This window comes from Silene latifolia, chromosome 6 (genome assembly GCF_048544455.1).
Source record: "Silene latifolia isolate original U9 population chromosome 6, ASM4854445v1, whole genome shotgun sequence".
Taxonomy (NCBI): Eukaryota; Viridiplantae; Streptophyta; class Magnoliopsida; order Caryophyllales; family Caryophyllaceae; genus Silene; species Silene latifolia.
This window is the reverse complement of record NC_133531.1, coordinates 102,425,164-102,438,236: the sequence shown is the minus strand read 5'-3', so window position 1 is coordinate 102,438,236 and position 13,073 is coordinate 102,425,164. Positions and strand designations below refer to the sequence as shown.

The following is a 13,073-nucleotide window of genomic DNA, read 5'->3' as shown; positions in this document are numbered from 1 at the left end:
GGTGAGGGTACGTATTAGGAAGCTCTTTTGATCGAACACCTAATCCCGCCCGCCTCGATAGCGGCCTCTACTAATGATTAGGGACATTATCTATACTCGATATGTTGTCGATTATATGCATGCAATGCAACATCCATTAGATTTATCCTAGCATGGGAATTTAGACTATGTCGGTAAACACGTAATTTAACATGCAATTAGGTCAAAGTAGGAATTTAGATTGATTACATGTGAGAGCATACAAGCAATATAATAATAAAATATAATAAAAATACAATGAAGAAAATTACAATAATTACAACGGGTTAATTGATTTACGTCGAAAATACACTTAAAACGGATGGTTTGAGAAAAGAAAGAATAAATAAATTGACGAACAGATTAAGGGTGATAATACGAGTAATAGTTAATTAATACGTAATTAATAAACTAGGTCAAAACAAAAACGGGATTTCAGAGACAGAACTCAACCCGGAACAGGCGCAGCAGTCGCTGCGTCTGTTCCTGAGTTCAGTTCTGGCTGTGAAGCCGAAATTGCATCTCGTTAATATTCATTGGTGATTTAAAGCTTGATTAATGATACTTGACTCGAATAGAAGTGATTAACATATTATTTACATGTGATTGAGTCATAAAAATAGTAGAACATGGATAAAACTAATTAGAACGAATTACTTACAAGATTAAAAGGTTAATTATGAGAATTAATAACATAAATTAAACAAAATAATCAAAATAATTAGATTAATAATGACGAACTAATAATAGTGACGATAAACAAAAGATGAAAATATATCAATGATGAATTCCAGAGACTCAATATGGATAAATCGAACCTCTAAAAACCCGAATTGATTTTAATGACGAAAACCCGCAAATATGAATTATAAGGGATTTAAGTCAGCATTTTGAAAGATGTATTAATTAATAATAACTAACATGTTAAAATTATCATACTCAAATTATTATGTTAAAAGAAATATGAACAATTGATAACAAAGCAAAAACAATGAGACGAACAAAAGACGAAGAAAGAAGAAAGGAAGCAGGAACTGCGGCAGCCTCAGGAAGAGGCGCAGCAGGTGCTGCGTCCCTTCGAAGAGGCGCAACAGTTGCTGCGTCCTTTCTCGACGTTTGTCTTCTGATAATCCGTAAAAGGGTTTAAAATAAGGTTTTGTAAATCGGTTTTAAGTGTGTTTTCGACGTAAATCTTACAATAATGATTACAAAAATGAAGAACAATAAATAAAAGAAGGATTGAGACCCTTAGACTTACATGTTTGACGAAACAAGATTGAATAAGTTAACGTTTAGTGATTGCTCGACTCTAATGTACGACGAAAGTGCCCTCTAGGAGGAAAACGAATAAGATTGATTAAGGTTGATTGATGTGGAGTTTGTCAAATTGGTCGGTCATGCAAAACGAGGCTGGTACTCAGAAAGATCCGAGCTTGCGTCGTCGAAAGTTCAAGCACGTAGACACCAAAAAGTAAGAACGTGGTCTAGAATGCAAAGGGCGAATAGAAGGGCGGACACTCGCGTGAGAAATATGTGAGACCGAAGGTCTTTATTTATTCTAATCACACGACGGAAATTAGAGTTTCGGAGAAACTTTGGAAGTGAATCTCGAAAAGATATGAAAAATACGCAGAAAAGGACTGAGGAAGAGGCGCAGCAAGCACTGCGTCTCTTGGAAGAGGCGCAGCACCTGCTGCGTGTTTTCCTCAGTGGTTTCCTCCTGCGGAAGAAAGATTTCCGCGTTACTATTATGGAATAGCGGATTGATCTTATTTCCTTAATATTTTATATGATAATTTCGGGATATATTTTACCAAAGATTTAAAAAATTTGAAATATGGAATAGAAATATCCGGAACATTCCAGAACATTCTGACCCGGCATTTTAAACGGTTATTAGAAAATGAAGACGGTTTTTGACCCGGACTCTAAATGTACTCTAATTACTGTCAAAACGACCGTATCAGCGCGTAGATGACGACTATGAGGTAGACACAAGTGTTTGAGCTATCACTTGACAATAAACTTACAAACTGTCATAAATCGTTCTGCGTACCAAATATGCGGCCCAATCATCACCGGGTGGTTTGCGGGAGGTGCAGAAATGAGGTATCTACAGAAGGCCATATCAGCATTTCTCTCAATGTCAGAGAAAAGCTCTTTGTTCAAACCCTTGAGATCAGATTTAAGCAACTTAAGCTTTCTGACCACCTGGAACCTGGCAGTGCTAACCACAGTTTTATCCCATCCATGCTGCACCAAAATTTTAAACTCATCCACTTTGGTCCACATATTGAAAAACTTGAAAGGTTTCTTATTCCCACTTACAATTCCTCCACACGAAATAATGCAGGGACAATGATCAAAAGAACCCTCAGGTTAATAATGAGCAAACCAATCAGACCATAAACTCAACCAATCCCCATTGACAAGGACTCTATCTTATCTACTAAATATTCTTGTCTCACTTGGCTGTTTGTTATTCCGAGTAGAAAAAGCTCCAGTAGTTTTCAGATCATGTAAATCATACATAGCCACAGTATTTTGGAAAGGGAGCATCTCATCATATTTTATTGTATTTCCCAACCTCTCATTTGCATACATAACATTATTAAAATCCCCCAGGACAATCCAAGGTCCATACACACAGAGCTTAACTAAATTATCCAATAACGAAGCCCTATCTTCAATTTTATTGAAAGCATAAACATAAGTAGCTATAAATTCATACCCAGTTAATCTCACTTTGACCTTAACATGAATGTATTGAGGATCCATTTCCAATACATCCACCTCAAGGCTACCAGAGTTCCAAAGGATCCAAACCCTGCCACCTGGATGACAGGCAGTATTGGTGACATACTTCCAATTACCACAAACTTTATTAGCAATTCTATTTAGAGGCAAGTTTTACCCTGGTCTCAAGGAGCCCAACCATATCTACCTTATTTTAATGTAGAAACCATTTCACATCTTTTTGTTTAGTATCACTGTTATGGCCCCTAATATTCCACACTCCAACTTTAATCATTAGGGAAATAGCTCTGCCCTCCACAACCTCATTTATCAACCAATTCAGCAGCACCAGTAGCTTTCGTCATTTCAGCATGATAATTCAAAGAAAACACAGTATCCTGCCCTTCATTAGCCCTTGATTCATGCCTAGTCATCCTTGTAATTACCCTTGCTGGTGTGTATATTGGTCCAGGGGTAACCACAGGTGTGACCAGCCCACTAGAACTAGGAACATGCACAATATGCTAATGCATCTCTCTAGGAACTAATGGGGGGAACTCCTTTGGATCCACAGTATTATTGTCCATCCCACCAGTTTCCTTAGGCTTCCAGACTTGTCTCTGAGGTTGTTTTGTCAGAGGCCTTCCCTCCCTCCCATATCACCTTTCTCCTACAAGCATTGGTGGCATGCCCAATCCCTCTGCACTGGTGACAAGTGATAGGAAGCCAATCATATTCTATAGCCACTCTAACCTCATTCCCCAGTTCATCCTCAAAAGTTAATACTATTTGGAAAAGACTGGTCTATTTCAACTTCTACCATAATCCTAGCAAAGCCCGGTAGAGTTTTGTCCAAGGTAGAGTCATCTATCCTTACAAAACGTCCCACAAGGCTAGCCAGTTTCTCCAGACATTTTGCACCCCAGAATTTAAGGTCTAATCCAACAAGTTTGACCCATATAGGCACCTTCTTAACAAACACCTTTTAGATTCTGTCAGATGGATCCCACGGCTTAATAACAATAGGCTTTCCATCAAACAGAAACCTACCATTGGCTAAAACCAATTTATGATGCTCAGCTTTAGCAAATCTTACCACAAATAGCCCATTAGGGAGGAAAGAGATCTTTTTGATTTTGTATGCAGACCAAATCCTACGCAGGAACCCATCCAGGACTTTCCATGGCGGATTCGCGCCCATGACATACCCATAAATCGCCAATTTCCAATACGCCATTTCCTCCTTGACATCATCCTCAGTAAGCTTCAACATAGGCTGTACACTGAAGATTCTATCGATCCGAAATACTCAAGAAGGGGGGGGGGTGAATTGAGGATTTAAAACTTTTGAAAGCTTTTTCAATGGTATGAATATAATTGATTATTTAAAGTTTATTGATTAAACTTTAACTAATTAACTAATGAACAAGTAAGAACAAAATAAACGAAAGAATGAAAGAGAGGAGACACACGATTTTTTAAAGTGGCCCAGTTTCACAAATCGAAACCTACGTCCACTATGATAAAGTTCCACTCGGGCATATTATACCTATTCCACACCACTTTATACCAATTAACCTTCACAGCAGGGCCCTGCATTAGCCATTGATAGCCATCAGCTATAGTGTAAGGCACATCAGTACCTCTCCATTTGCCATTAACATACCCTGCCTTAAGAGTATTTTTCACTTCACAAATTTTCCTCCAAGCCAACGAGCTGTAATTGGTAGGTTCATATTGCAACCAGTTAGCTTCTTTAATATAGATGTTATTGACCCATTTTATCCATAACTGGTCTTGCTTGCTAGCCAACCACCACACCAGTTTACCAATAGCTTCAACATTCCACAACTTGCTATCAATAATCCCCAATCCTACATATTCCTTACCTGGACAAAGGACATTCCAAGCCACTAAGGGAGCCTTTGAGTATTTATCCTCACCTTCCCAAATAAAGTTCATATAAAGAGCCTGAATCCTATCCATAACCCCAACAGGCAGCACAAAAATTTGTGCCCAATGGTTGCGGATAATAGCCAGTAGTGACTTGATTAGAACCAATCTACCTGAGTAAGAGATTTTCCTACTATTTCATCCCCGAATTCTGTGGACCATTCTATCCACAAGGATATTGCAATTAGTCTTAGATAATCTCTTATGCGATATTTTAACTCCCAAGTACCTAAAAGGTAAATCTCCACTCTTAAAACCAGTGCCATGAAGCACTTTTTGCACAAGAGCAGGACTCATCCCGTTAGAATAAAAATCAGACTTATCAGAGTTAATATTCAGACCTGAAACATTGGAAAATCTCTTGAAGGCTTCCATCACAATAAAAATTGTTCTGACATCCCCTTTACAAAAAATCAATAAGTCGTCTGCAAACATAAGATGAGTGAGCTTCAAACTTTTGCACAAAGGATGAAACTGGAATCCATGCATCTGACTGACTAGTTTCAGAAGCCTACTCAAATATTCCCTACATAAAGTGAATAAAAGAGGAGACATAGGATCCCTCTGCCCGAGTCCCCTTTTACCATTAAAGAGCCCATGTAACTGACCATTTAAGGCAATGGATATGAGTTAGTAGTGACACATTGCATAATTAAGCTGATCAACTTTGGAGGAAAATTAAGTGTTGTCATCATTTGTTCAACAAAGACCCATTCAATGGAGTCGTATGCTTTTCTAAGATCAACTTTCATTAAACACCTAGGAGAAACACTATTTCTAGTATACAACCTAACCAAATCCTGAATGATCAGAATATTTCCAAGGATGCTCCTCCCCTTAATGAATGCACACTGATTTGGACTGATAATCTTACCAAGGACACAACTCATTCTATCACATAAGAGCTTTGAGATGATCTTATATATTGTGTTGCAACAGGCAATTGGCCTGAACTCCTTGACTGAATTTGGATTCTCAACTTTGGGAATAAGGACAAGGGTAGTACAATTTAATTGTTTAAGCAGCTTGCCCTGCTAAAAGAAGTCCTTGATATCAGCATACACATCATTCTTAATAATAGACCAGCTTGCCTTGAAAAAACAACTAGTATACCCATCCGGGCCAGGACTTTTGTCATCAGGAATAGAAAACAAAGCATTCCTAACATCCTCCTCAGTAGGAATCCTGCACATACTATCCCAATCATGTTTCTCTAGCAGCTCCCCTTGGGTGACAATGTTTCTGAAAGTCTCTTATTTGAGCATTTGAACCAAGTAACTCCTTATAGTATTCCACAAAGGCTTGCAAGATATCCTCAGGGTCATTACATTGCATCCCCCTACTATTTTCTATTTGCAAAACCTAATTATGCAAGTGCCTTTTCCTTATAGCATGATGAAACATATCACAATTAGTATCACTATCCTTTTCCCAATCACATTTGGCCTTCTGCTTCAGAAAATCATCTCTAGCTTCTGCCATTAACATATAAGACTCCCTCAATTGTCTTTCCTGATCCATCAAGCTAGCATTGGCAGTATCACTCTGTAACTGAATTTGACAGTCAGTGAGCAATTTGAAGGTATGGACGCGGGCCCACGGGGGCGAAAAGCGAGCATGCTTTTCTGCATTTGTGGAGTCGCCACCAATTTATTGTGGAAAATTGGAAACCGTTCGAATACCTCATGTCATGTCAAGACACAAAGTAGTGACATGAACACCAAGAACTCGTTAACCTTAGCATTCTATGTCTAGAATGACTCTCGTGGATGTCAATGAACACGGATGTTCACAGAGATATGGAGTAAGGGGTGAAGGTACGTATTAGGAAGCTCTTTTGATCGAACACCTAATCCCGTCCGCCTCGATAGCGGCCTCTACTAATGATTAGGGAAATTATCTATACTCGATTTGTTGTCGATTATATGCATGCAATGCAACATCCATTAGATTTATCCTGGCATGTGAATTTAGACTAAGTCGGTAAACACGTAATTTAACATGCAATTGGGTCAAAGTAGGAATTTAGATTGATTACATGTAAGAGCATACAAGCAATATAATAATAAAATATCATAAAAATACAATGAATAAAATTACAATAATTACAACGGGTTGATTGATTTACGTCGAAAATACACTTAAAACGGATGGTTTGAGAAAGGAAAGAATAAATAAATTAACGAACAGATTAAGGGTGATAATACGAGTAATAGTTAATTAATACGTAATTAATAAACTAGGTCAAATCAAAAACGGAAGTTCAGAGACAGAACTCAACCCGGAACAGGTGCAGCAGAGCTGCGTCCTTTGGAAGAGGCGCAGTAGTCGATGCGTCTGTTCCTAAGTTTAGTTCTGGCTGTGAAGCCGGAATTGCATCTCGTTAATATTCATTGGTGATTTAAAGCTTGATTAATGATACTTGACTCGGATAGAAGTGATTAACAGATTATTAACATGTGATTGAGTCATAAAAACAGTAGAACATGGATAAAACTAATTAGAACGAATAATTTACAACATTAAAAGGTTAATTATGAGAATTAATAACACAAATTAAACAAACTAATCAAATTAATTAGATTAATAATGACGAACTAATGATAGTGACGATAAACAAAAGATGAAAATATATCATTGATGAATTCCAGAGACTCAATATGGATAAATCGAACCTCTAAAAACCCGAATTGATTTTAATGACGAAAACCCGCAAATATGAATTTTAAGGGATTTAAGTCGGGATTTTGAAAGATGAATTAATTAATAATAATTAACATGTTAAAATTATCATACTCAAATTATTATGTTAAAAGAAATATGAACAATTGATAACAAAGCAAAAACAATGAGACGAACAAAAGACGAAGGAAGAAGAAAGGAAGCAGGAACTGCGGCAGCCTCAGGAAGAGGCGCAGCAGGTGCTGCATCCTTTGTCGACGTTTGTCTCCTGATAATCTGTAAAAAGGGTTTAAAATAAGGTTTTGTAAATCGCTTTTAAGTGTGTTTTCGACGTAAATCTTATAATAATGATTACAAAAATAAAGAAAAATAAATAAAAGAAGGATTGACACCCTCAAACTTACATGTTTGACGAAACGAGATTGACTAAGTTAACGTTTAGTGATTGCTCGACTCGAATGTACGACGAAAGTGCCCTCTAGGAGGAAAACGAATATGATTGATTAAGGTTGATTGATGTGGAGTTGGTCAAATTGGTCGGTCATGCAAAACGAGGCTGGTACTCAGAAAGATCCGAGCTTACGCGGTCGAAAGTTCAAGCACATAGACTCCAAAAAGTAAGAACGTGGTCTAGAATGCAAAGGGAGAAGAGAAGGGCGGACACTCGCGTGAGAAATATGTGAGACCGAAGGTCTCTATTTATACTAATCACACGACGGAAATTAGGGTTTCGGAGAAACTTTGGAAGTGAATCTCGAAAAGATACGAAAATATGCAGAAAAGGACTGAGGAAGAGGCGCAGCAAGCACTGCGTCTCTTGGAAGAAAGATTTCCGCGTTTCTATTATGGAATAGCGGATTGATCTTATTTCCTTAATATTTTATATGATAATTTCGGGATATATTTTACCAAATATTTAAAAAATTGGAAATATGGAATAGAAATATCCCGAACATTCCAGAACATTCTGACTCGGCATTTTAAACGGTTATTAGAAAATGAAAACGATTTTTGACCCGGACTCCAAATGTACTCTAATTACTGTCAAAACGACCGTATCGGCGCGTAGATGACAACTATGAGGTAGATACAAGTGTTTGAGCTATCACTTGACAATAAACTTACGGATTGTCATAAATCGTTCCGCGTACCAAACATGCGGCCCAATCATCACCGGATGGTTTGCGGGAGGTGTAGAAATGAGTTATCTACAGAGCCCCCACTTTGACCGAGGCTTGGACAAGGCAAAAGTCAAAGTATAGCCATAAGTTCAATCGGAGATTACAACCTGATGACTATGGCGACGCGAGGCGGTTCAAGGAATCTGAACCAAGGACCTATAGTCGGGAATATTTGAGAGTCTGTCGACTATCGGGGTAGGTCGTTTAAAATCCATTAGACTACGTAAGGAAGCTCGCCAGCCATAAGAAGAGACCATACCTGAGATTCCTTGAAACTCCTTACTCTGTTGTGCTCCAAGGGGAAACAAAACGCGATATTGGAAGAGGCAGTAGGACGTCGGTAGAAACTGCTGGGAGAAATCTGCTTGGGTCGGCTTTCAAACAAACTTTGGAAAAAGCTTGGGGTCGATGTTGATCTCCACGTGTTGAGAGGGACGATTGTCTGTTTTGCACTCTCGTTGGGGGAATGTAATCGGGAACTGATCTCCACGTGTTGAGAGGGACGATTGGCTGTCCAAGACTCTCGTTGGGGGAACAGAATAGAGGTGTGTCGAAACACCTGTCAGAGAATAATCGCTCGTTGTGACAAGAAAGGTCTTGGTAAAATACCACGACAGTTCGCAGTTGGCTTGGAAATGCGTGCCCGGGCGAAGAATAAACGTTAAATGGACCAAATATACGATATATGGTATTAAGGAAGGGGCGCACCAAAGATGGACCCACAAATAACGAACTTATAACGAATCTTCGAAAATTAATTTGGAGGGAAACTGAGGAAGAGGCGCAGCAAGAGCTGCGTCTCTTGGAAGAGGCGCAGCACCTGCTGCTTCTTTTCCTGGGCGTGGCTTTTCTGAGTAAAAACTCGATAAAACACGGGTTTATTTTCATAATTTCGAAACACAAATCCTCAAATACTCTCTCAAATTCCAATCATTTCTCGCCAAAATTTGATCAAAAGCTTGCATTTTCCATGACTAATCGAGGTATGTGTATTATTTTTGCATTAATCTTCCGTATTTGGTCAAATTGGATCGACAAATTAGGGTTTCCAACCCTAAAAATGTCGAAAATTTAGGGCTTTTCCCCCAAACGATTTTACCTTGCAAAATTGACTTGGTAAATGGCTAATTGGTAGTATAAGGATCATAACCATGTATTTGTTTCGAATTTTCGTTGAGTTTTGAGCATTTGAGTGAAATTGTGACGGTCTCACAGCTGAACCGTATATTGTGTCAAAAATAGCCTTAGGATTGCCCATTTGTGATGAAACTTGGTATTTGAAATCCTTGTATGTTGGGTAGGTTTACCATTTCGGAATTTTGATTTGTGACGGCTTGTTCAGGCTGTCGAAACTTCGACTCGAACCCATGACTAGGTTTTAACTTAGGCTTGACTTTACCCATATTACCACATGAGCAGACGGGTTTGTGGGAAAACAGGCAAAGATGGGAGAAAAGAGCAATTTCGGAGCTTTGAAAGCTTGAAAATCCCCTAACTAAGGCTTATCGTCACTTGACGCGGCCTGAACTCACTTTAATCTTTTAGGTGACGAGGCTTCTACGTCAGGGAGAGATCCCATGGACGTGGATACCGCTCTTGACCCTTCTCGTTCATTCGAGGAAGCGTTAGAGTAGGCTTTTACTGCTGCGGTGGAAGCTGCTGAGGACGAGGTCATCGAGGAGGAGGTCGTTGAGGAGGAGGAGGCCCTGAGGTGAGCCAACGTCGGACGAGGTGGTCGCCACCTGAGGGGGGCACCAGAGTGGACTGAGAGCTGGGACAGCAGGCACCTCATCTGGGCTACGGAGGGTCACCTGTCCTACCGGACGGTGAAGAACTTGGTAGTTTGAACTCATCACTCTTTCATTTATCTTCTTTCATTTCTCATTTGCTATTCCTTTTTCTCTTTCATTCAAGCTAAAAATAGCTCTTGATTCAAATCAAAATAGGAGGCCGGGAACATCAGATCGTTCTCGGGTTACACGACGATGATGGGGTTCTACGAGAGGCTGTCAGCAGAGGAGCGGGCCATCCTCGAGCGGGGAGCGTTTGGTGCCTTGGTATAGGCCTGGAGGGACATCATGAGGAGGAAGATTCGGGCTAACCTTAGGCGGGTTCGAGCTTTCCTGGATCGATTTTGGGACACGACCTCCACCTATCACATGCCTTTTGGTGAGGTTGGGGTCACGTTGGAGGACTACGGCATGAGTTCTGGCTTGCCGTACGGGACTGAGGTGGTGGAGTGGCCAGAGACATCCATGAGGGTAGACTCGGCCGAGGCTAGGAGCTTGATCAGCTGGAACCTGATGCCTAAGGCTGCTACGATACCCGGGTTGGTGCCTAGTACCTACATTCGGGATTATTTTGCTGGGAAGACACCGACGTCGGTGGTGATCGATGGGAGGGAGATGACTCCTCCTCCTCCCTGTACTGCAGAGCAGAGAGTCCGTTTGTGGCTCTGGTGGTTCTTGTCTTCGATCTACCTCGGAGACAAGGGAGAGAGGCTGTCGATGAAGCTTCTTCCCTTCCTTTCTGACCTGAGTGACCTAGGCCGTTGGGACTGGGTCACTGCTGGCTTTGCAATCCTCATTCGCTATATGAGGGCCATGGTTCATCCAGAGCTGATGGAGAAGGGGACTTCTCCTGCCACAGTTGGTCCTGGACTGTTGCTGGAGCTATGAACCTCCATTTCATATCATGAAAGATCATTTCCTTTTCTTATCGAATCACGAAAGATCTCTATTGATTATCTTATCTTACAGGCGTGGGTGTACTCCTACTTTCTGAGTCTCGTGCCCAAGAGGGCAGAGCCAGTGGATAGAGCTTATCCCGTTGTGAGGGAATGGGTGATGTGTTGCACGAAGAGTCAGCGTTCTTTCACGGCGCCTGTCGATGGGACGTGATTGCTCTGCAGTTGGATGGCGTGAGTATCTTCGACTCACCTTTCTTTGTTTTCTTCTTCATTGCTTTCTTTTAGAACCCATCAGAAGAATGACCTCTGTTTGCTTTTCATAGTGGGTGCCCAGGCCGTTGGTGGACTACGCTAGCGCTCCTCTTTTTGTGGCTGAGGTCCTTCGACCTAGGAGTTCGAGCCGGTTGCTTTTGTGGACGTCGATGGGTCCCATGTGGTACCTGGGCGAGCGTTTGACTCGTCAGTGCTCTCGAGATACCTTGACGGTTCCCATCGATCCTCCTTGAACGATGTTCAGGGAGCCTTCCGATGCTGAGAGGGAGGCTGACTTGGCATATGTCGGTGGCGACGCCATCCTTCTACCTGGCGAGGACTACTCGGCGTTCCTCTACGGGAGGTTGACGTACTGGCGAGTCGTGGTAAGTGTTTTAATCTTCTTTTGATTATCTTGAAAACATGATGAATGATCATCGATTAATGGAAACCATTAGACTTTTACAGGAGGTTGAGGTGGCGGGCATCGAGCCCCCAGATTACCCCGAGACCCTCGAGTACACCGATGCGGCGAGGATGACGACGAGCTCCGAGATACGCGACTTTGGCGTGGCGGTGACAGATGCTGGCCTGGACGAGTGGCAACATCTGATTCGGAGGGTTAGTTTGTAATACTACGGTTTTATGAGTCTCTAGGTACTTTATCTAGTGGGCCTTACTCTGTCGAGTAAGGGTGTTTTGGATTTAGAAACAGTATTCTGCCTGTAGGGTACTCGATCGAGTAGCTTGGGTACTCGATCGAGTAAGTGGCACGATCAAGTACGTTAGTTACTCGATCGAGTAGGTCGGTTAACGGGTATTATTTTGACGGGTTTTGTTAATAACACGGATTAGTATATAATTCATATCGTCTTCTTCCCTAAACAATTTTACAAACCTAATAAACTTAAAAAGGATATTGAAACTATGTTGTTCGCTTCATCCGTGTTATTGACAAATCCCGGAGCTTAAGAGGTCGGATTTCATCATTCTTTGCATCTTAGTGATCCTTGCGTCAAGGGTAAGATCTACATACCAAATTTATAGAATTTAATTAACTTTGTTTAAACCCTAATTTGGGGATTGGTGGTTTTTTTGGTTAGTTTTGCTAGTAGTAATTATGTGATCATGTGATAGGAGGAGGACTCCTAGAGGAGAGGTTTTGATACAGCTGTTGAGATCGTCTGCTTTTGTTGCATTCTAGGTAGGGTTTCCCTACTCAGTATTAGTCACATAATGTGGTTTGTGTTGATTGTGATTGTTGTAAAGTATCATGTTTATATTGTGATGGTTGTTGGATTTGGGTGTTGTTGATTGCTGTGATTGTATCTGACTGTGTTCTTCGGGGTGCGTCCCTGGCTGAGTGGAGTCACTTGCGGGAGTGGCTTCATGCCCATTATTCACCTTCTGTGGAACCCGACATAGAAGGGATGTGCACATTAATGGATTTGGGTTTATCGCTCGACGGAGATGAGCGGGGCTTAAGTGGGAACGACTGTGGTCCCCCACTGGCGGCAAGGAGTAACATTTTCCGATGGGTACATTGGCAGGGCTACACAGTT

General features: G+C 41.0%; 1 protein-coding gene across 1 annotated transcript in view; it reads right to left on the bottom strand.

Annotated features, from left to right (window-relative positions):
- Positions 1-3,739: 3,739 nt before the first annotated feature.
- The window catches only part of LOC141588414 (uncharacterized), a 42,497-nt gene continuing 33,163 nt past the window's right edge, over positions 3,740-13,073 (bottom strand). The window contains exons 3-8 of the mRNA XM_074409858.1: positions 6,086-6,258; positions 5,799-5,949; positions 5,418-5,738; positions 4,937-5,310; positions 4,333-4,732; positions 3,740-4,030 (exon numbers count right to left, since the gene is read on the bottom strand). Coding sequence (XP_074265959.1) covers positions 3,740-4,030; positions 4,333-4,732; positions 4,937-5,310; positions 5,418-5,738; positions 5,799-5,949; positions 6,086-6,258 — 1,710 coding nt within the window. The remainder of the gene's footprint in view (positions 4,031-4,332; positions 4,733-4,936; positions 5,311-5,417; positions 5,739-5,798; positions 5,950-6,085; positions 6,259-13,073) is intronic.